The sequence below is a fragment of the Hemitrygon akajei genome, chromosome 2, assembly GCF_048418815.1.
Source record: "Hemitrygon akajei chromosome 2, sHemAka1.3, whole genome shotgun sequence".
Classification (NCBI taxonomy): domain Eukaryota; kingdom Metazoa; phylum Chordata; class Chondrichthyes; order Myliobatiformes; family Dasyatidae; genus Hemitrygon; species Hemitrygon akajei.
In genome coordinates, this window is record NC_133125.1 from 36,607,094 (window position 1) to 36,631,683 (window position 24,590).

At 40.5% G+C, this 24,590-nt stretch overlaps 1 protein-coding gene across 4 annotated transcripts in view; it reads left to right on the forward strand.

Moving 5' to 3' along the window:
• The window catches only part of vps13a (vacuolar protein sorting 13 homolog A), a 345,233-nt gene that overhangs the window by 39,535 nt on the left and 281,108 nt on the right, over positions 1-24,590 (forward strand). For all 4 annotated transcript variants that reach the window (XR_012101939.1, XM_073070330.1, XM_073070344.1 and 1 more), the window contains exon 3: positions 19,380-19,422. Coding sequence is in view for 3 of the 4 variants with exons in the window: in XM_073070330.1 (XP_072926431.1) it covers positions 19,380-19,422 (43 nt within the window). In the remaining variant the exon portion in view is untranslated. The remainder of the gene's footprint in view (positions 1-19,379; positions 19,423-24,590) is intronic.

Below are 24,590 nucleotides of genomic sequence, written 5' to 3' on the forward strand. Positions count from 1 at the left end.
GTGATATGTTAATTCACGTGAACCTTTATTTAACTGACAAAAGCACAAAGAAAAGATTTTCAGTAGTTTTACTGACCAACTTAATTGTGTTTTGTAAATATACACAAATTTAGAATTTGGTGGCTGCAACACACTCAACAAAAGTTGGGACAGAGGCATGTTTACCATTGTGTTACATCACCTTTCCTTTTAATAACACTTTTTAATCGTTTTGGAACTGAGGATACGAATTGTAGTAGATTTGCAATTGGAAATTTTGTCCATTCTTGCTTGATATAAGACTTCAGCTGTTCAACAGTCCGTTGTCTCCGTTGTCTGATTCTCCTCTTCATGATGCGCCATACATTTTCAATAGGAGATAGATCTGGACTGGCAGCAGGCCAGTCAAGCACACGCACTCTGTGTCTACAAAGCCACGCTGTTGTAGCCCGTGCAGAATGTGGTCTGGCATTGTCCTGCCGAAATAAGCATGGACGTCCCAGGAAGAGACGTTGCCTTGATGGCAACATATGTCTCTCTAAAATCCTAATATACGCCTCAGAGTCAATGGTACCTTCACGTACATGCAACTCACCCAAGCCGTGGGCACTGATGCACCCCCATACCATCACAGATGCTGGCTTTTGCACCTTTCGCTGATGACAATCAGGATGGTCATTTTCATCTTTGGCACGGAGAACTCGATACCTGTTTTTTTTCCGAAAACTAGCTGAAATGTGGACTCGTCTGACCACAGCACACGGTTCCACAGTCTTTCGGTCCATCTGAGATGAGCTCAGGCCCAGAGAACTCGCCGGCGTTTCTGCATAGAGTTGATGTATGGCTTCCTCCTTGCATAATACAGTTTCAAGTTGCATTTCTGGATGCAGCGACGGACTGTTAAGTGACAATGGTTTTCCGAAGTACTTCCAAGTCCAGGTGGCTATAATTGTCACAGTAGCATGACGGTTTCTTAGGCAGTGCCGCCTGAGGGCTCGAAAATCACGCGCATTCAACAGTGATTTCCGACATTGCCCTTTACGCACTGAGATGTCTCTGAATTCTCTGAATATTTTCACAATATTATGTACTGAAGATGTTGAAAGACCTAAATTCTCTGCAATCTTGCTTTGGGAAATGTTCCTTTTGAACTGACTAACAATTCTCTCATGAATTTTGGCACAAAGGGGTAAGCCACGACCCATCCTTGCTTGCAAAGACTGAGCCTTTGATGGACGCTACTTTTATACCCAGTCATGCTACCTTACCTGCTACCAATTAGCCTGCTTAATGTGGTCTTCCAAACTGGTGTTACTTGAATATTCTGTGCACTCTTCAATCTTATTTTAACTCTGTCCCAACTTTTGTTGAGTGTGTTGCAGCCATCAAATTCTAAATTAGTGTATATTTACAAAATACAATTAAGTTAGTCAGTAAAACTATTGAAAATCTTTTCTTTGTACTTTTGTCAGTTAAATAAAGGTTCACATAAATTAACATATCACAGATTTTTGTTTTTATTGCATTTTGGAAAATATCCCAACTTTTCTGGAAATGGGGTTTGTACATAAAGACTTGGCCTCCACAGCTGCCTGTGGCAAAGAATTCCTCAGATTCACCACTCCCTGGCTAAAAAAATTCCTCCTCATCTCTGTTCTAACTGGGCACCCTTTTTCCTGAGGCTGTGTCCTCTGGTCTTAGACTTTCCTACCATAAGAACCATCCTCTCCATTATCCGCTCTGTCAAGGCCTTTTGCAATTCAATAGGTTTCAATGAGGTTATCCCTCACCCTAATTCTTATGAATTCTAGCGAATACGGGGCTAGAGCCATCAAACACCAATTTTCTGGCACTCTGGTTCACATCCCCCTGCAACTCTGGTTTAAACCCCACCGTACAGCGTTAACAAACCTTCCCGCTAGGACATTAGTTCCCCTCCAGTTCAGGTGCTAACTGTCGCTTCTGTACAGGTCCCACCTTACCCGGAAGAAAGGCCAATGATCCAAAAATCTTATGCCCTCCCTCCAACACCAACTCCTGAGCCACATATTAAACTGTATAATCTTTCTCCTTCTAGCCTTGCTAGTATGTGGCATGGGTAGCAATCCTGAGATCACAACCCTGCAGGTCCTGCCCTTTAACTTAGCACCTAACTCCCTGAACTCCCTATGCAGAACCTCGTCACTCATCCTACCCATGTCATTTGTATCTACGTAGACCACATCTTCTTGCTGTTCACCCCCACACTTAAGATTGCTGAGGATTGCGGATATATCCAAGATCCTGGCACCTTGGAGGCAACATACTATTCAGGAATCTCATTCTCATCGGTCTTCCTAACTAATGAATTTCCTATCACCACAGTGTGTCTCTTCTTTCCGTTTCCCCCACTCAACCCCCCCCCCCCAACCATTTTGAGTCACAGGGGCAGTCTCTGTGCCAGAGATCCAACCACTGTGACTTTCCTCTGGTAGGTCATCCCGCCCTGACAGTATCCAAAGTGATATACCTGTTGTGAGGGATATGGCTACAGGGGTACTCTGCAATGGCTCCTTAACCCCTTTTCCCTTCCTGACTGTCATCCAGTTTCTTATGTCCTGCTGTTTGGGTGCAAGCACCTCTCTGTATCCGATCTATCACCCCCTTAGCCTCCCAAATGATCCGGAGTTCATCCAGTTCCAGCTCCAACCCCTTAATGCAGTCTGTAAGAAGCTGCTGCTGGAGCACTTCTCGCAGTTGTAGTCATCAGGGATACTGGAGGTCTCCCTGCCTTTCCTCATCCTGTAACTGCAGCATTCCACAATCCTGCCTGGCATCTCTACTGTTCTAGCTGAGCGGATATAAAGCAGAAAACAAGAACAACTAAGCTTCTCTTTCTTTTGTTTTCTTTGATTGAAGCCTCATTTTGTTAAAGCCTCGAAGTGCTAAAGTCTCAAGATTGCCACTCTATGTCTATTATGGCTGCTGCGATGATGGCAGCTTCACTTGTTCCTGCCTTTTTTTAACTTGCTCTTGCTAATCAAACCCAAATGCTGATTGCTCACTGGTCAAAGCTGTTTCTCGCAGTAGCAACCCACTGCTGCTTTTTATCCTCAGGCTGTCGACCTGATTGAAGTCCCCCCTTGTCAAAACTTCTGATGTCCAGTTTGACCGCTGGTCAAAGCTCCAGTATGTTCCTATTTTGCAGGAGCTTGTACTTTTTTTAATGAAAGATGTGCTTATGTTCTTCTGATTTTCAAATGTAGTGATGAAAAAAGAGAAGTACATAGACATCTAATTTTTGCATAATCCTTCAAAACAGCATAGGAATATCCTTTTGATATTTATTCCCAGATATGTTAAAACAACATCACTGAATGTGTGTGTTTGTGTGTGTATATAGCCCAAAAATATACTAAGACTTGTCTCTAATTATCTTTCATATGTTTTGGGCAATTGTTTGATTTGACTTGTTTTAGTTTTTTATATTTCCTCCAGATGCTTGCTGAATGAATGGTTAATGTAAATTAATTTTCAATATCTGTGCTTGTTGAATGAAGCAGTACATGAATGCCTCAAAATTTATTAGCATCAGTTTTGTAGCAATAGGAAATTGTTGTATTCAACGACTTCATTGAATTGTGTGTGACATGATAACGTTGCTTCTGCCACAAAGCTCCAGTGATCCATCTTCTCTTCTAACCTAGTGTGTTAGCTGCATGAATTTGGATTTTTTAAGACTATGGGTTTCTCCTGTGAACTTTCTTCCCATATCATAGAGATGCTGGTATACGAATTAGCTACTGTGAATTGCCTGAGGTATAGAAAGGTGGCAAACGAATAAGGGGGAAATTGTTTGGTATGAGAGGGAATAGATTACAGGAAAAAAAAATGCTGGAATTATTCTTGTGGGAATGCTCAGAGCTAGCATAGACTCTGGGCTACATGGCCAATACAGTGGCATGCAAAAGTTATGGTACCCATGGTCAAAATTTCTGTTACTGTGAATAGTTAAGTGAGTGGAAGATGAATTGATCTCCAAAAGTCATAAAGTTAAAGATGAAACATTCTTTTCAAGATTTTAAGCAAGATTAGTGTATTTTTTTGTACAATTTTAGAGTGAGAAAAGGAAAGGAGCACCACACAAAAGTTTGGGCACGCCAAGAGATTTGAGCTCTCAGATAACTTTTACCGAGGTCTCAGACCTTAATTAGCTTGTTAGGGCTATGGTTTATTCACAGTCATCGTTAAGAAAGGCCAGGTGATGCAAATTTCAAAACTTTATAAATACCCTGACTCCTCAAACCTTGTCCCAACAATCAGCAGCCATGGGCTCCACTAAGCAGCTGCCGAGCACTCTGAAAATTAAAATAAATGATTCCCACAAAGCAGAAGAAGGCTATAAGAAAATAGCAAAGTGTTTTCAGGTAGCTGTTTCCTCAGTTTGTAATGTAATTAAAAAATGGCAGTTAACAGGAATGGTGGAGGTCAAGTTGATGTCTGGAAGACCAAGAAAACTTTCTGAGAGAACCGCTCGTAGGAATGCTAGAAAGGCAAATTAAAACCCCGTTTGACTGTAAAAGACCTTCAGGAAGGTTTAGCAGTCTCTGGAGTGGTGGTGCACTGTTCTACTGTGCAGCGACACTTGCACAAGTATGACCTTCATGGAATAATCATCAGAAGAAAACTTTTCCTGCGTCGTCACCACAAAATTCAGCGTCAGAAGTTTGCAAAAGAACATCTAAACAAGCCTGATGCATTTTGGAAACAAGTCCTATGGACTGATAAAGGTAAAATAGAACTTTTTGGCCGCAATGAGTAAGGGTATGTTTGGAGAAAAAAGGGTGCAACATTTCATGAAAAGAACACCTCTCCAATTGTTGAGCACGGGGGGTGGATCTATCATGCTTTGGGCTTGGGTTGCAGCCAATGACATGGGGAATGTTTCACTGGTAGAAGGAAGAATGAATTCAATTAAATACCAGCAAATTCTGGAAGCAAACATTACACCATCTGTGAAAAAGCTGAAGATGAAAAGAGGATGGTTTCTACAACAGGATAATGATCCTAAACGCACTTCAAATTCCTCAATGGACTACCTCAAGAGGCGCAAGCTGAAGGTTTTGCCATGGCCTTCACAGTCCCCCGACCTGAGCATCATTGAAAATCTCTGGATAGACCTCAAAGGAGAAGTACATGCAAGACGGCCCAAGAATCTCACAGAAATCAAAGCCTTTTACAAGGAAGAATAGGCGAAAGTCCCCCAAATAAGAATTGAACATTTGGCTACAGAAAGCGTTTACAAGCTGTCATACTTGCCAAAGGGTGTGTTACTAAGTACTGACCATGCAGGGTGCCCAAACTTTTGCTTTGGGTCTTTTTCCTTTTTTGTTATTTTGAAACTGTAAAAGATGGAAATAAAAAAAGTAATCTTAAAATATTAAAGGAATGTGTCATCTTTAACTTTATGCCTTTTTGGAAATCAGGGTATCTTTTACTTGCTTAGCTATTCACAGTAACAGAAATTTTGACCAGGGGTGCCCAAATGTTTGCATGCCTCTGTATAAAAATGAGTAAGTTTCTGTTCCTTTTCTGAATATGATCAGAAAGGTGAGAGCTTGAGTTGGAGATTGTTATTGTTTCCTTATTCCTATTTTATGAAATTGGGGAAAATTTTGTCCTTGTAGAAAACATCCACCCCATACTGATTTAAGGAGGTGAATGACTACCATCTTGCTAAAGCAGTTAATAGATGATAGTGACACTTGTATTCTGAAATGAATAAATAAATGTTTATTTTTTAATGTAATATCTGATTTGTTTTGAATTTTATCAAGCACATTGCTAAAATCCACAGAGACCATGTATAAATGATATACTCCATGTCCTGTTATTCTTTTCCATGATCCACTGTTCTCTCTGTTAGATTTCCCCCTTGTTCGGCCCCTTTACCTCTTCCACCTATCACAGCCCAGTTTATTAGTTCATTTCCCCCCCCCCCACCCCCACCCCCACCCACCCACTTTCCACATCACCTTGTCTCCTTCCCCCTCCCTCCCACTTTTTGTTCGGGCTTCTCCCCTCCCCCCGCCTTCACAGTCCTGCTGAAGGGTCTTGGTCTTAAATGTTGACTATTTATTGCTCTCCATATTGCCTGACCTGTTGAATTTTTCCAGCATTTTGTGTCTGTTGCTCTGGATTTCCAGCAACTGCAGAATCTCTTGCATGTTTAAATTTGGTTGGTTTGATCCAATGTTCCCTTTAGTCCCCAGTTAATTGCCATTCTGTCATTCAAATTTTTCTAGTAATCTCTCCTGTTTGTTAAATGAGCTGGTATTTAGATACCTTGTCTATTTAGCATATCCCTTAAAAAAATGGAGATTCATTAACAATCTTCCAATCTGCCAGCTAGCACATGGATCAGTACAGCCCAGAAGCAGGCCTCTTTAAGCCCAGGATACTAAATTAAACTACCCCTTCTCCTTGCATATCATCCATGTCCCTACATTGCCTGCATATTCTTGTAGCTACCTAAAAGCCTCTTGAATGGATCTACTTCACTACCACCCTGCTAGAGCATTCTACACATGTACCACTCTGTTTAAAATAAAACTTGTCCTACACAACTTTTAGAAAAGATTGTCAATCACAGTGATTCTCAACCTTTATTTGTTCGTAGCCCACTTGTGACTTTCATTTAATTTACTCTCTGGGCCCCAGCCTCCATATTCTCTGTTAGTTGTGTAAGTATTTTTGGTCAATGTACTAATTATTCTAATACACAGTCAATATTTAACAGGATATACTGTATATATTTCCCACCAGCAATGAAAATGCACTTCATATTGTTACTTTGGGTATTAAGTGACATCCTTGCAAATGATGCAAACTAGCAAGTTTTTGAATATCTGGTTGCAACTTGGCTAAAGATGACTGAAGATCACCTCTTTTCACAACATCAAGACTGTTGGCAGTTTTTAATAGTAGGTGAAGAGCATAACTAAAACCCCATTCAATGAGATAAGAGGTGGGAAATCCAATTTAAAAACAACTTTGCTTTCTCCCAGAGCTGTGGAACCTATGTTCTTATAACCTAGCTATCTAGAAATTTTGCTTAAGTTGTTACCACACTCTGCAGCTCAATAAGACATCCTTGTAATGTGGTGCCAACTTCATTCACATTCACCCAAGATGGATCCACCAACCAATCTGGAATATGAAACTGCAGCAGGTCTCTGAACTGAAATTCTGTCTGTGCAGTTGTTTCAAATGATCAACAGATACAATCAGATCATCATCTTGCAATTCTATTTTGAGAGTGGCCAGTGAAGAAAATTCCATAAATGTGCAATGTCCAATATTGCTGCTGTAAAGTTTGAGTTTTCCTAGGAAAGCAGTAGCCTCTTTACATGATATAGGATTGCAGTTTTCTTTCTTTGTAATAATAGTTTCTTTCTTTGTAAAATAGTTTGTCAGATATATCTGACAAGTAAAATATGTCAGACTTGGCAGCGACAATTTGTTCTCCAAGCTGCTTGTCATTTGGAAATATTATGATACTATTGCAAAGTGCAACAGAGCAACGAAGGCAGTTATATTTTGATAACCATTGGATCTTTGTATGCATTAGTAGCTGTTCAAAATCTTCTTTGTTTCCTTACAAAATTGTTGGAACCAAAATGATCATGAAGTGCATTTCATTTGTTGATATCCATTATTACAGCAGCAAGGCTGTTGTGTAAATGTCCTCCAATTTTTTGCAACCGAATGCTGACGTTGGATGACACAGTGTATACAGAAAAACATCAGGCACAGCATTTTTTTTAAACGAGCAGTGAATCCTCTAACTATTTATCATCAAAGCAACACCATCGGTTGCACAACCCATTATTTCCAGCTGAATATTCTTTTCCAAGAAATAGCTCTTGACTTCTTCAACAACAGTTTCACCTTTGGTAATGTGTCTTAAACTTTCGGGCAAAAGGCATTTCTTCAGTGGCCTGATCATCATTCAAAAACCTACCACGTGTCAGCAGAATGGCTTCATTATCATATATGTATATTCTATGTGGCAATAATGAATGTGCATTCACCAAAACAAGTGAATTGAACTTCCTTTCAAAATATGATCAGTATCAGAGATTTAATGGAAGTTGTAGTGGTAGACTTCACAAGTTCTTGTCTCTGCAGTTTAGCTGTTTCTGACAGATTACCTCGTTGTAGTAACTTCATGTAACATTTTTTATGTGGGTCGGTGGAAGACATACAGAACCAGCCGCTGCTGTATACAGGCTGATTGGGTGGGGCTGTCTGCAGCAAGGCCAATCTGCAGTTTGTGATTTCGGGGTGGATATGGAATGACACTCAGTAGGCTGCCCTGTAGGGTGTGAACAGTAATTTGTGCATTGTTAAGCAGCAGTAGAGATAACAGTTGATATGCTGCAGCCTCCTCACCTGCCCCTCCCCCTCCACCCCCAATACAGGATAAGCTTTTTTTTTGCTGCCTCATTTGTATCATCTTGCATATTTTTCCATTCATTTCATTCAGGGTTCCAATTAAGTTACAGAAAATTATTGTATTTTTTATTTATATTTAGTTATATATTATTAAAGCAGTAAACTTGCCCTATTTTCTTGTTTTGTTTTCACTTGTGGCCCTTACGAAATCTGGCATGGCCTACATTGGTCTATCCTATCTAAGCCTTTGATAACTTTATAGATTTCTCAGCCTCTGATACTCCAGAGAAAAGAAATCAAGTTTGTCCAGTCTCTGTATATAACTAATACTTTCTTCAAAGCCTTCACCTCCTTACTGCAATAGTCACGTAAACAATATTTCCAAATGCAGTGTAAGCAACATTTTATACATCTGCAAGTAGCTACTTGACTTTTATATTCTATGCCTCCTGTTGATGAAGAGAGTCATGCCATGTGTCATCTTATTCTACATGCATTGTCACTTTCAAGGATGTGTGAACTTGGACCCCAGGGTCTCTCTGTTGTTGAGGGTTCTGCAAATACTTTCTCCTTGCATTTGAGCTTCCAAAGTACATCACCACCCACACTGAACTTGGGTCAGCCATTTCTCCATCTATAGCTGTATCTGATCTATATTCTGCTGTATTCTTTCTGGGCTTTCTTCACTGTCCACAGCTCTGAGAAATTTTGTTATCTGTGAACTCAACCCATCTACGTTTTTGTCCACCTCATTTATTTAGTTATATATAACAGCAGTCTGTTATATATAGGGGGAATAGCTTTAGGATAGAGATGAGGAGGAACTGCTTTTCCTAGCGATTGGTGAATCTGTGGTATTCTCTGCCCAATGAAGCAGCGGAGTCTACCTCAGTAAATATATTTAAGACAAAGTTGGATAGATTTTTGCATAGTAGGTGAATTGACGGTTATGGGAAGAGACAGGTAGGTGGGGATCAGTCCATGGCTAGATCAACCATGATCTTATTGAATAGTGGAGCAGGGTCAATGGGCAGATGGCCTCCTCCTGCTCCTATTTGTTATGTTCTTGTGTTCTTATATACCTTCCTTACTACTCTGTTTGCATCTGTTGTCACTTTCAGGGAGCAGGGACTTACTCTCCAATATCCTTAAGTAAATCAATAATCCTAAGGGTCCTGCCATTTTCTGTACATCTTCCTCTTCCATTGTTAGCACGTAGCCAAATGGTTAAGGCATTCGTCTAGTGATCTGAAGGTCGCTAGTTCGAGCCTTGGCTGAGGCTGCGTATGTGTCCTTGAGCAAGGTACTTAACCACACATTGCTCTGCGACGACACCAATGCCAAGTTGTATGGGTCCTAATGCCCTTCCCTTGGACAACATCGGTGGCGTGGAGAGGGGAGACTTGCAGCTTGGGCAACTGCCGGTCTTCCATTTTAAAATAAACCTTGGCCAGGCTTGAGCCCTGGCAACTTTCCAAAGCACAAATCCATGATCTATTGAGACTAATGGAGGCCTACACCTACACACCTCTCTCATTTGACCTTCCACAGAGGAACATGTCACTTATCTGAGTTAAACTCCATCTGCCATTTCTCAACCCATATCTGCAGTTAAGCTCTATCCTGCTGTATTATTTGACTACCTTCTATAATGTTTAAAACTCCTTATTTTTATCTGATCTGCAAACATGCTAATTGGCACATCTGCATTTTTGTCCGTGTACGACCAAGAACAGAGGTCCCAGCACAGATCTCTGCAGGATACAACTGATCATAATTTTAGTCAGAGAACACTGTTTACTGTGGCTGCCAATTTTGAATACAATTTACCATGAATCCCAATATCTTAAACTTCTGGATTGGCCATCCTTGCTAAGTGCTTTACCAAAGTCCATGTAGATAACATCCACTCCCTTACCCTCATCAGTTTATATCAATAAAAACTCATTTAAGTTTTAGAGATGTGACCTGCTTCACACAAATCTGTGCTGATCATTCCCAACAAGCCCATGCTTATGGAAACGTGAGCAATTCCTACCCTAGAGCTGTGCAGCAAACTCTGGGCTGAATGGCCTAATTCTGCTCCCATGTCATATGGTCTTAAAGAGTTATTAGTTTATATTTTAAATCCTGAAGAATCCACTCCTAGTTTATTGAAACTATTAAACGAATTTGGAAAGTTTTCAGGGTATAAACTAAACCTTCATAGAAGTGAATTATTTCCCCTAAATGATTCTGCTTCTATATATGATGACTTTCCTTTTAGAGTTACGGACTCTTTTAAATATCTAGGTATTATTACTAAAAATCATAAAGACCTTTATAAAGCTAATTTGGTTCCTTTAGTGGATTGTATGAAGCAATTATTTTGTAGATGGAATCCACTTACTTTCATTAGCCAGCCGAATTCATGCAGTTAAAATGATGATTTTACCAACATTTTTTTATGTATTTCGAAATATCCCTTTTTTTAACTAAGAAGTTTTTTGATCAGGTTGACTATTATTTCATCATTTGTTTGGAATAATAAAAGACCAAGAATTGGTAAATATAATTTACAAAAATTAAAAAAAGGATGGAGGTCTTGCTTTGCCTAATTTAAGAATGTATTATTGGGCTGTTAATATACATTATATGTGTTTTTGATTATATTGGGCTGATAAAAAGGAACGACCACCTTGGGCTGATTTGGAATTGAATGCTGTGAAACAGTTTCATTTAACCTCGTTATTAGGAGCTTCTGTACCTGTAAAACTGGCCAAAATTACTAATTTAAATTTATACCTTGTGATTAAGCAGTCATTATGAATTTGTTTCCAGTTTCATAATTTTTTTAATCTTAAAAAATTTAAACTTTTTAGTTTAATTTATCAAAATTATTTATTTAAACCTTCATTAAGTGATCCTACCTTTCTTCTCTGGAGGAATAAAGGAGTTTATTCCATCATGGATCTGTTCCAAGATGGCCGATTGATGTCTTTTGAGAAATTAGTAACTAAATACTCTCTCTTGTATTCACATTTCTTGCAATATCTTCAGGTCAGACACTTCTTACAAGAATATTTAAGTAATTTTCCATATATATAGGATTCTGACCTGTTAGATATTATTTAAAAAATGAACCCTTTAGTGAAAGGTTTTATTGGGAAAATTTATAATTTATTGTTACAACAGCACAATTACCCTTCACTTAAGATTAAGCAAGATTGGGAGAGAGAGCTTAACGTGACCTTGATACAGAAGATTGGTTGCGGATTTTGAAGTTGATTAACTCTTTTTTGATTTGTGCCAGTGACTCTTTAATTCAATTTAAAATTGTACATCGTTACTTTGTGACAAAGAAGAGACTGACTAAAATGTTTCCTAATGTTGATAGTGTGATAGATGTAAAACCAAGACAGCTACATTGACACACGTTTTGGTTGTGTTCTGTATTGAAATTTGGAAATATATTTTCTCTACAATTTCTAAAGTTTTAAAAATTAATTTACAACCTAATAAATTGACAGTTTTGTTTGGTATAATCCCTCATGGTATTTTTCTATCAGACCAACATGTAATTGCATTTGTTACATTATAGGCTAGAAGGGCTATTTTGTTGAAATGGAAAGATGCTTCTGCTCCTGCTTTGATACAACGGTTCTCTCAGGTGATGCTATGTCTTAGTTTGGAGAAAATCAGAAGTCGAACTTTTGATCCTCGATCTGATTTTGAGAAAAGATGGGGTTCATTTGCCCGCTACTATAATCTGATTTGAGTTAATTAATATGGTTTCGTTCCGATTTTTTTTTAATGGATTTGAGTTTGCGGATTGATGTTTTTCTTCTATGGAAGCTTGTATAGCTCCGGGGTTGTGCTTCTAATGGGTTTTTTCCCTCTTAGTAGGGGTTTTTTTTTCTTTCAAAAAATATTCTTAATACTTTTTTTCTTATTATTGATATATTGCTTAGCTTTGTTAATCAGTTATTTGCTAATTTAATTCATTGTACATAATGACATATTGACTTGATTACCTTAAAGTATTTTTTGTTGATCTTCAATAATAATTAATAAAAAAAGATTTTAAAAATGAAATGAAAAAGTTCTCTCTGCTATTTTCCTGGCAGTGCTATAAAGGCTCACTGGCCTGTAATTTTCTACATTGTCCCTTTTGCCTTTTTTAACAAAGAAACAATATTGTCGATTATCCAGTTCTCTGGAACTTTACCTTATACCCCTCTCAGTAACATGGGATAGGATACAGATGCAAAATGCTTATTTAACACTTCACCTACTTACTCTGGCTCCAAGCTTCAATTTCCTCCTTTTTTGTGGTCTTGCCCTAACTGCCCCCTTGCTTTTTAATGTATGTATGAAATGCCTTGATACTTTACTTTTAATGCATTTAATGGCACTACTTGGCTTCCATAATTCCTTGTTTGTGTTCTTTCCTGTATTCTTTGGATTCCTTAAGGGTCTTGGTTTCATTTTCCTGATCATTACTTTCTGATTAAATTTTCAAACTTTCAAACTTCCTTCTTGATTAAATTTACATAATTTTGCCATTCAGGATTGCCATCCTCACTGCAACATGTTGGTTCTAAATTTTGGTCACTGATCTTTAAATGATTCCCATGTGGTAGATATGGATTTAACCAAAGAGTTGTGCTTAGAGTTCTTAAAATGCTCTCCCACTGAAACCAAATGATCTGACCAGGCCGATTTCACCGTACAAGTTCTAGTAATGCCCCTTCCATGCTTGGACAATTTACATACAGGTGTCCCCTGCTTTACGAAAGTTCGCTTTACACCACTTCACTTTTACGAAAGACCTACATTTGTACCTGTTTTCGCTAACCGAAAGAAATCCAAAGAGGATTTTTGCTTTTATGAGAAAGGCGCCTGCTTTAAACTTGTATTTACCCCGAGAAAGACTACCGTGACCGTGAAGCCTTGGGCGGGCAGGTGTGTGCGCATGTGTGTACGTGCTGATTTTTTTCCCCTACAATTTGGTTTTTGGCTAAATCTTCCCAATTCTGGTAAGTGAAACTACACTGCACACACATTATTTCTACTTTATATAGGCTGTGTATTTATCATATAATTCCTGCTTTTACTATATGTTAGTGTTATTTTAGGTTTTATGTGCGATTTGGTAGGTTACTTTTTGAGTCTGAGAACACTCAAAAATTTTTCCCATTTAAATTAATGGTAATTGCTTCTTCGCTTTACGCCATTTCGGCTTATGAAAGTTTCATAGGAACGCTCTACTTTCGGATAGCGGGGGAAACCTGTACTGCTCGAAGAAACCCTCTCGGATGAACTTAATTTCTATCCCAGCTAAGCTTCTTGCATGAAGCAAGTACTCTACCAGTCAGTATTGGGGAAATTAAAGTCACCTATAACCACAACCTAGTTGATTTTGTATCTTCCTGTAATCCACCTACCTGCTGGCTATTGAAAGGTATAGTTCTGGGCAAAAGCACATGTGTATAGCTTGGGTACCTAAGACTTTTTCCGAGTACTGTATTAATTTTACTTTTTGCACATACTGCTGCTACAGGGAAAAAAATCAAATTTCATGCCATAAACACGAGAAAGTCTGCAGGTACTAGAAATCCAAAGCAATACATACAAAATGTTGGAGGAACTCAGTAGGTCAGGCAGCATCTATTGAAATGAGTAGATAGTCAATGATTTGGGCTGAGACCCTTCAGGACTGAGAAGGAAGGGGTAAGAGGCCAAAATAAAAAGTGGTTGGAGAGGAAAGAGGCTAGCTGGAAGGTGATGGGTGAAATCAGGTAGGTAGGAAAGATCGAGGGCTGGAGAAGGAGGATTCTGATAGCAGAGGAAAGTGGACCATAGGAGAAAGGGAAGCAGGAGGGCACCCAGGTGAGAAGTAAAAGGTCAGAGTGGGAATAAAGGATGGGAGGTGGGATTTGTTTACGGGAAGGAGAAATCGATATTCATGACATCAGATTGGAGGGTACCTGATGGAATATCACCTCCACCCTGAGGGTGGCCTCATCTTGGCACAAGAGGAGACCATGGACCGACATGTCAGATGGGAATGGGAATCAGAATTTAAATGTTTGTTCACCAGAAAGTCCTGCTTGTGGCAGACGGTGCTCGACGAAGAGGTCTCCCAATTTACGACGGGTTTCATCAATGTAGAGGAGGCAGCTTCAGGAATACCAGACACAATAGACAGGCAGGAGTAGCACCTAAGCCACTAGCAAGGCTAAGTGCTGGAAGGAAGATTATTGGGGATGGATGAATGGACAAGGGAATTGGAGGGAATGATCCCTGTGGAAAATGGAAGTGGGGTGTAAAGGTATGTTTATTGGCAGGAAATTGCAGAAGATAATATGTTGGATGCGGAGGCTGATGGGATGGTAGGTAAGGACAATAGGAACTCTTCACTATTAAGGTGACGGGAAGATGGGAAATGGAGGAGATGTGGGTGAGGGCAGCATCAATAGTGGAGGGAGGGAAACCTTGTTCTTTTAAAAAAGGACACTGGAAACAGAAAGCAGATCCTGGAAGCAGATGTGGCAGAGGTGAAGAAACTGAGAAAAGGGAACAGTATTTTTACAGGTGATAGGGTGGGAAGAGGTCTAGTTGAGATAACTGTGGGAGTCAGTAGGTTTATGAAAGATATTAGTTGACTGTTTGTCTCCGGAGATGGAGAAAGATCGAGAAAGGGGAAGCAGGTGTCAGAGATGGACCAAGTAAATTTAAGGGCAGGGTGGAAGCTAGAGGCAAAGTAAGATAAAATTGATAAGCTCAGCATGGGTGCATGAAGCAGTGACAATACAGTCATCAATGTAGCAGAGGAAGAATTGAGGGGGTATAATAGGGAACATCACTGTTCCTCATAGCCAACAAAGAGGCCGATGTAGTTGAGACCCATGGCTGCCCTAGAGTTAGGAGAATATGGGAGGAGCCAAAGGAAATTTCGTGACATATGTGAGTGATGATAAACCTGATCTTGATATGGGTCTCTGTTGTGGATTAAGAGTGGGAAGGAGGTAGGGAGAGGGGAATCATGGTTGAGAACAGGGGAGGGGAGTGGGAAACACCAGAGAGACATTCTGTAATGATCAGTAAACCAATTGTTTGGAATCAAATGTCCTTGCCTGGTGTCTCAGGGCTGGATGTGTCTGGATGTGTGTCTAAAATGTTTGCACAGTACTGTATATACTACAATACCATGACAGTGATAGCACCATTCCTACCCATACTTCCTCATTGAATGAGCCTTCTAGAATGTCCTCTTTGAGTGTAACTGAATAGTAATACATTTCCTCCACCTTGTTTGCATTCTTCTACTATTATGAAATATCAAAAGCCCAGACCATTGAGCTGCAGGTCTGCCCCCTTTTCAGGTAAGCATCTGCAGAGGTACACCACCTCAGATCCTGGATTTGTGCATGGAATTAATTTCTTCTGCTTTACCCATAATACTCCTTGATTTGAAACACTTCACCCCATCAGCCCCTTCATTTTGATTAAGCTGAACCCTCCTGTCTTTCCTATCAAATGAACTTGGCCCTACCTTCCTCTCAGTTGCTGATTTGCCATTCTGTCCTGAGTGACACTGGCAAACTTCTGTACTACAGTTGGTATCCCTTCATTTTGAGTCCAGCGTTTCCTTGTACACATCCTGTTTGCCATAGAAGAGAGCCAAATATTCCTGAAACCTTCTCAGGAAGTGAAGGTGCTGCTGTGCTTTCTTGACTGAAGAGGTGATTTTGATAGACTTGGTGAGATCATCGTGATGTACACTCCAAGAAACTTGATGCTCCTTAAGGCTGATTTATAATTGTGTATCGCATCTATGCCGCAGATAACGCGTACCCTTCGCCGTAGGGTAATGTACACCTCTCCAGAAAAGTTACGCAATGCAGACCGCAACTACTGTGATTGGTCTGCTTGGTACCATCGCATTTCCTTCTATGCATTTCCGGTTGCTTCTCGGCCATGTCTGTAGGCTGTGCGTACGCTGATGCAAAATAGATGAAACAAATCCTCAAATCTACCTGCCAACATCCGAAAATGTTTGAAATGTATTTCCTCGTTCATGTCTCTCATGAAGAAACTCAACACAGTGGCATAGAAACCTCACTGCCAACTAGCATTTTGGCGCATACCAATGCATGCTTGCTACGGCGTAGAGCGACACAGAAGTGAAAATCAGGGCTACGGTGTAGGCTGCGGCGTAACCCGTATGCACAAGTATAAATCAGCCTTTACTCTCTCCGCGGAGGAGATGTTAACATTCAGTAGGGAGTGGTCAGCCTGCACATTTCTGAAGTCCAGAATCATTTCTTTAGTGTTGTCCATGTTGAGACTCAAGTTATGTTTGCACCAGACTACAAGCCGGTCTGTCTGTCCTATGTATGCTACTGCTAGTAAGACCAACCACTGTTTGTCAAAAGTGAACTTACGTATGTAGTTAGAGCTGTATTTAGCTGTACAGTTGTGTGGCAGCAGCATGAACTGCAGCGTACTGAACAGGCAGCCCTGAGGGCATCAATACTCAGCTTAATGGAGCTGGAGATGTTGCTGCCAAAACAGACTGTCTGAGGTCTCTTAAGAAGAACCAAGATCCAGTTACAGAGGGAGATGTTGAGACACAACAAGGACAGTTTGCCCACTAGCATGATGGAGCTAGAGATATTGCTGCCAAAACGGACTGTCTGAGGTCACTTTTAAGAAGATCCAAGATCCAGTTACAGAGAGAGAAGTTGAGTCACAAGGACAATTTACCCACCAGCTTCTGAGGAATGATTATATTAAATGCCGATCTGAAGTTGATGAACAGCATTCTTGCATAGGAGATGCTATTCTCCAGGTGGGATAGGACTGAGTAGAGACAGACACTATTCAACATTGTGTTACGAATGTGCCACAACTCTGAGGGGCCGAAGGGTACAAAGTAGCCCCCTCCTTTTTGAGAATCGCAAGATCGCTATTAATTCAGGTCTGGGGACCCAGGAAATGAGAGAGAGAATCCTCAAGGGTTTGGAATGTGTGTCCTGCCCTCAGCGAGACAAAGCCACGGATACCGGCCATTGTCTCTTGGAGACGGATTTGTGTATTGAGTACTGTACTATTCATTGAAGCCCTCAGGGAATGACCAGAGTGGGCTGGTCATTGCATCATGATTGCATCATCCCAACCTGATTGACATCTGAGACCCTGTGAGTAAGGATAAAAGAGGGTCTGGGGAACAACCCCTTTAGACGCACCAGGAGAAACGCTAGAAATCCTGTGACAGCGTTTAATAGCGACAGCCGGTGGAAGGCCCACGTGCGTCCTTTTCCATTTGCCTCGGAATTGGCGGGCCTTACCACGGAAGACGGTTTAGCTAAAGAAGAGACCACTACCAACGAAATTTCGAAGGATCGACATCATAAAAAGGAAAAGCTGGCAAGTTTCAAAAATCCCTCTCTTGACTCCAACCAAAAGCTGCAGCCTGAATGAACTAAAGTGACTTTTATATTTCCATCGGACAATACATTATCCCCTAGACAACGATAGAGCTTATTTCTTATTGATTATTATTATACCCACACTTTTAGAGTTAGTATTAACAACGTATATTATCTGTATGTTTGCATTGATATTATTTTTGTGTATTTTTATCAATAAATACTGTTAAAAATAGTACCATCAGACTTCAATGGACCTCTCTATCTTTGCTGGTAAGTGACCCAGTTACGGGGTACGTAACAATTGGTGGACTGAGGATGCAAACTGATAGTGGTCCAATGTAGTGGAAAGGCAGGATTTAATGCCATCCATAACCAGCTGCTCTAAGCAGTTCATTATTACTGAGGTGAGTGCGACTGGGCAGTAGTTATTAATGCAGGTTACTGTTGGTCTCTGATACAGGAATAATTGTGATGGCCTGGAAGCCTGTAGGGACAGTGGACTGTTTCAGAGAGATGTTAAGGATGGCCATGAGAACATCTGCTAGCTGGGTTGCAAAGTTTCTCCACTAAGTATGTTAACAAGCCCCGCAACCTTGCATGAGTTAACCCTGACTGGGTCTAACTCACATCAGCTGTGGCCAGATAGATCACCACCTTCTTGGGGGACGAGGAGCCTTCCTCACTAGAGCATCAAACCATGCATAGAAGATGTTCACCCTGTCAGGAAGAGGGATGTCACTGTCATTGACACGTAGTATGTTCTTACAGTCTGTTATGGTTTGAATTCCATGCTACATTCACTGCATGTCCCTGGTATCATAGAAATGGTTGCATGAGGTTGTTGTCTTATTTGTGCTTGGATTCCTCCTCTATCATTTCTGGACATAAATATTTCAACCTCCATTCTCTCCTTTTGGGAGCTCTTGATAGTCCTATGTATGCCTGAACCATCATCCTTCATTACCCCATCCAAGTGCGTAGCATCTCTGTAGTAGCATGGACCTTAAGAATTAACTATTTTATATCATGGCAAAATTGAGAGATTCAATCATGTTGGTTGAAATTAAGCATTGTGGGTCTCTTTACTGAAAGAGTTCTACATAAAAAAAGGTAGAGCATTTGCAAAATGATTCTAATGTTTTACTAGAATCCATTCAGATTGTTTAATGTTCCCATAGGGAGCTCATGTATTTCATTCTTTACAAGTGCTGTCACATGAATGATTGCATCATTATTTAGTAATGTACTTGCGTGTCCAGAATTTCCATTAGTCAAGTATCATCTTGGGTCATTTTATGTGGTATTCATATTAATAGACAGGATGTACCTGAAGTGAATGATTATTAGACTTATTGAAAGGTTAAGGATACAGTTCAATATCATATTAGAACTTGCATTTATAAATGGAGAGCAAATTTGCTTGGTTAATTGTCATTATCACTAAACTTAAGAGATAAAAACATTAAATTGGGCCATAACATTTTCATGATTAATGTATTGCAGTTTAATTGTTTAATTGTACTTTTCTTTAAAAAATTTCCTCAGTGCGAGCTGCAAGTTCCATTCCAAGTTAAAGCTGGACATATTAGTAAGTATCTTTTTCATTTATGCATTGAGCGTGTTGTATTCCATTTGCAATGTTAGTGGGGATCTAATCTACTAAATACAAGTATTTAAACATAAGCCTATAGGCGTGATATTACTTTATTAATTAAATGGTCTTGCTTATAGTTTAATGTCTCTTCCAACCGCTGCTTCTCAGTTTTCTATAACCAGAATAAGAGGTGCTGCAACCACGTTCACTTTTGATGTACAGCAAGAAGAATGAGTGAAGTGGTCATCCTGATATTACCCCACCTCATGCAATGCTATAATAGCTCGGGGTGTCGGAGTTCAATTCTGGTGTCCTGTATAAGCAATTTTTGTACGTTCCTTCCTGTGTGTGCATGGATTTCCTCTAGGTGCTCCCAGTTTCCTCGCACAGTTCAAAGGGAGTAGGTTAATTAGTCATTGTACATTTTACCATGATTAGACTGGGGTTAAATAGGTGAGTTGCTGGGCAGTGTGGTTCTAGGGGCTGGCAAGGCTTGTTCTGTGCTGTATTTTTAAATATATTTTAAAAAAGCATAATTCTTGCCTTTATTTGCTTATCACCTGCTAGCTCTTGCTCCACACTTGCCCTTCAGCTTTTTGTTTTGGCTATCACTTCTTTTCTTTCCAATCCAAATGAAAGATCTCAACCCAAAACATCAACTCCATTTCCCTTTGTAGATGCTGCCTGATCCTCTGAGTCCTCCTGTAGATCATGAGTTGATTTAGAAATGATCTAAAAGGTGCAAATTAAAGAAAAAGCTGGATGAACTCAGCAAATCAAGAAGCTTTTATGGAAAAGAAAAAACGAGGAAATCTCAGATGCTGGAAATTCAAACAACACTCAAAATGCTGGTGGAACGCAGCAGGCCTGGCAGCATCTATAGGAAGAAGTACAAATGACGTTTCGGGTCAGTCCTGACGAAGGGTCTCATCCTGAAATGTCGACTGTACTTCTTCCTACAGATGCTGCCTGGCCTGCTGCATTCCACCAGCATTTTGTGTTATGGAAAAGAATATCAGTTAATGTTTTGAGTCTGCAACGTTCTCAGAACTAGTGCAAGAATTTAGGTTCACAGTTTCTGTCGGAAAGCCTGGACGTAATGTGAGACAAAAGCTCATGTGGAGAAGAGTACTGATCATCAGCAAGGCATTTAAAATAAAATGGGGTGAGGGAACAACATCAGCATGATAATGGGAGTGAATAAGAGCAGTTTACCTAATCTTGAAGAATTTGGTGTGCTAAGTACCTAGATGGAAGATAAAATGTACTTCCAGTTTATGTTGGATTTAGGCTACTTCCACACTACGCCATCTGTAACCAAAGCTTTTTCTCTGTGTTTTTACCCTCCGTCCACACTAAAACGGCGTTTTCGTCTCCTGAAACCGGAGCTTTTCAAAAACGCTTTCCAACGTGGATATTTTTGAAAACGCTGCTTGGGCAGATCAGTGTGGACGGCGTAACCGGAGACTTTCGAAAATGCTGTCAGACGGCAGCGCGTTATTTCATTGTTTTCTTGAACGCAACCTAACAATTTCAGAACAGATGGCATTGAGACTGAAGCCAGAAGAGTTAGAAATGTACTCACCAAATACTTTGACCCATAACTTACTGAATAAATAAGTATACTGTACTCACTTTGCCGTTTTCTGTCCTTGCTCATATGAAGGTGGTTTACCTATTTATGCAAGTACTTCTCTGACAATAGATGTGTAACAGCCTAATGTAACATTGTATGGAAATACACAATAACACTGATGAAGACATGTTTTATACATTTAACAAGGTGCTTTATTAATGCAACAGAGTTAGTCAGTTTTTCAATGTTCGTTGTCGGACGGGTCAATCTGTCCGTGAACTCCCTGTCGGTTGCCACCGTACGCTCCAGTATTTTTTTTAGTTTTAAGTTCTCCTGCGCGAGAGCCAACAGCTGTCTGTCGTTTTAAGTTTTTCTAGTCTGTAATTACACAAATGCTCAATTTTACGGCGAGATTCAACACCAAACATGTCACTTGTTTTCGGTAGATGTGTCCTGCGCATGCGCAGCAGGAGGAAATTCGCTGAAATCTCCGTTTCAGTGTGGATGCCTATCGTTTTTATGTGAAAACGGCGTTTCCAAAATTATCCTGTCTAGTATGGATGTACCCTTAGGCTACGTCTCCACTAGACCGGATAAATCCGTATCAGAAGCTTTTTCTCTTCGTTTTGACCCGCCATCCACACTGAAACAGCGTTTTCCTCTCCCAAAAATGGAGCTTTTCTAAAACGCCCTCCAGAGTGTGTAAATTTGAAAATGCTGATTGGGCAGAATAATGTGGACGGGGTAACTGGAGATTTCTGAAAACGCTATTATGACGTGCCGGAACAGATGGTGGCGGCAGCGCGGCATTTCATTGTTTTCTTGAACACAACACCCCACCCAACCTAACAATTTCAGAACAGACAGTGAAACTGAAGCCAGAAGAGCTATAAGTGTACTCACCAAATACTTTGACCCGTAACTTACTGAATAAATAAGTATACTCACTTTGCCTTGTTTTCTGTCCTTGCTTGTATGAAGATGGTTTACCTATTTATGCAAGTACTTCTCTGATAATAGATTTGTAACAGCCTGGTGTAACATTGTATGGAAGTACAAGATAACACTGATGCAGACATGTTTTATACATTTAACAAGATGCTTTGTTGATGCAACAGAGTTGGTCAGTTTTTCAATGTTTGTCATCAGCCGGGTCACACTGTCCGTGAACTCCCTGTCGGTTGCCTCCATATGCTCCAGTATTTGTTTTTTTTTAAATTTTAAGTCCTCCTGTGCGAGAGCCAACAGCTGTCCATCATTTGGCAATTTCCTTTTAAGTTTTTCTAGTCTGTAACTGCACAAACGCGCACTTTCACAGTGAGATTCGACACCAAACATGTCACTTGTTTTCTGTAGATATGTCCTGCGCATGCCCAGTAGGAGGAGATTCACCCAAATACCCATTTTAATGTGGATGGAGGTATTTTCAATAATATTTGGTGTTGACATCTATCGTTTTTATGCGAAACCGGCATTTTCAAAATTATCTGGTTTAGTGTGAACGTAGCCTAAGGCAGTGAAGGAGGCCACAGACACAAGTTGTAAATGCATGGGAATGAGAATTTGCATGTACTGGAGTACAGTGAAAAGCTGGTGTATTCTTCATAAATATGAATTCAATGCACGATGCATTGAGGACTGTTATATTGTTATTATTTTTCAAGGTAAAACAATAACAGAATAGACCATAAAGAATGATAGCTACAGAGTAAATCCAGTGCAGGTAAACAATAAGGTGCAAGATCATAACGAAGTAGGCTATGAGGTTAAGAGTCCATCTAATCGTATTAGGGAACCATTTGATTGTCTCAGATCAGCAGGGTAAAGGGGTGAAATAAAGAGTTGGAAAGTCAATAGATGAAAGAGATACAGGGCTACAGAAGGGGGAATCTGATAGGAGAGGACAGAAGGCCATGGAAGAGAGGAAAGGGGGAGGAGCACCAGAGAGACGTGATGGGCAGATAAAGCAATCGGGTGAGAGACGGGAATGGGGAATGGTGAAGGAGAGGGGATGCATTACTAGAGGTTCAAGGAATCGATGTTCATGCCATCAGGTTGGAGACTACCCAAACTGAATATAATGTGTTACTCCTCCAAACTGAGTGTGCCCACATGCAACAGTAGAGGACTGACATGTTGGAATAAGAATGGGAAGTGGAATTTAAGTGGGAATTGAAGTAGAATTAAAATCACCCATCACCTCCCTCTCGTGCTCTTCTCCTTTTTTACCAATCAACTTTTCAGTTCTTACTTTACCTGTTTTCCTCTCCCTCCCCCATCTTTCACGGTTTCACGTATCACCTCGTGTTTCTTCCTCCCCTCGCCCCACCTTACTTCTCATCTTTTTTTTCTCTCCAGTCCCGATGAAGGGTCTCAGCCTGAAACGTCACTGTATTCTTTTCCATCGATATTGCCTGGCCTGCTGAGTTTCTCTAGCATTTTGTGCATGTTGCTTGGTTATCCAGCATCTGCAGATTTTATCTTGTTTGTGATGAAGTAGAGGTATTGGTTAGCTTTCTTGGTCATGGCAGCTAAGTGGTTGGACCAGGACAGGGGTTAACTCCTTTCAATTTGAGGCTCTCAGTCCTCTCAACCTTAGCACCATTGATGTAGAAAGGGGCACCATGCCCCTCCTTGAAGTCAATGACAAGCTCTTTTGTTTGCTGACGTTGAGGGAAATGTTGTCATGATAACTTCTCATGAAACTCTGTATCTCCTTCCAGTACAGTGACTCATCCTTAAGGCTCTGTGTTGGTCAGGGTCAGCCGTGGATATTGCATTCTAGCTGTGTGTGATATGCAAGCCAGCACACATGCCAGGGCAGTACAACATGGAGAGCAAGCTAAACACAAAGTACACTGCAGATGCTGTGGTCAAAGCAACACATACAGCACGCTGGAGGAACTCAGCAGGTTGGGCCACCCCGATGAAGGATCTCGGCCTGAAACATTGACTGCTCGTTTCCATGGTTGCTGCCCCACCTGCTGAGTTCCTCCAGCGTGTTGCACATGTTGCATGGAGAGCAAGCTGTTGTTCATGTGCAGGCTCCCCCTCTCTATGCTGCTGATGGATCCAAATGAACGGTAGCGACCAATACAGTTTGACACCAGCAGTGTTATAAAGTTTCCAGTCAGCGTTGAACTCAACATAAGGCTGCCTTAGGGATTCAAGCTCCAGATTTTTCCTTGGGATTTACTTCTGAAACCTTCCTTACGAGTGTAGAGGTTTGAGATCACTTTTCCTTCTCCAAAGTGAGCTGCAACCATGACTAACACTCCCCATCTACCTGAAGCAACTGGTTTTGAAGTACCACTAACCTGCTTTTGCCCCTTTTCCTGTGAGTAGAAATGGATCAGCCAGGCTTGGTAGCTAAGCCACACTTGAAGGCCAGGAGCTGGACTTGGTTGTCAGAGGCTATTTGAGAAACATTCCATTGAGAGCATTTAATAAATAGTGGAAGCTTATCTCCACTACCTCCCCAAGTTATAACAATCTTAAAGAACTCTCCTCATTATTTGAGTTACAGCCCATTACATTGGTATTGTCTGTAAACTTATAGATGGAGTTAGAACAGAATCTGGCTCTG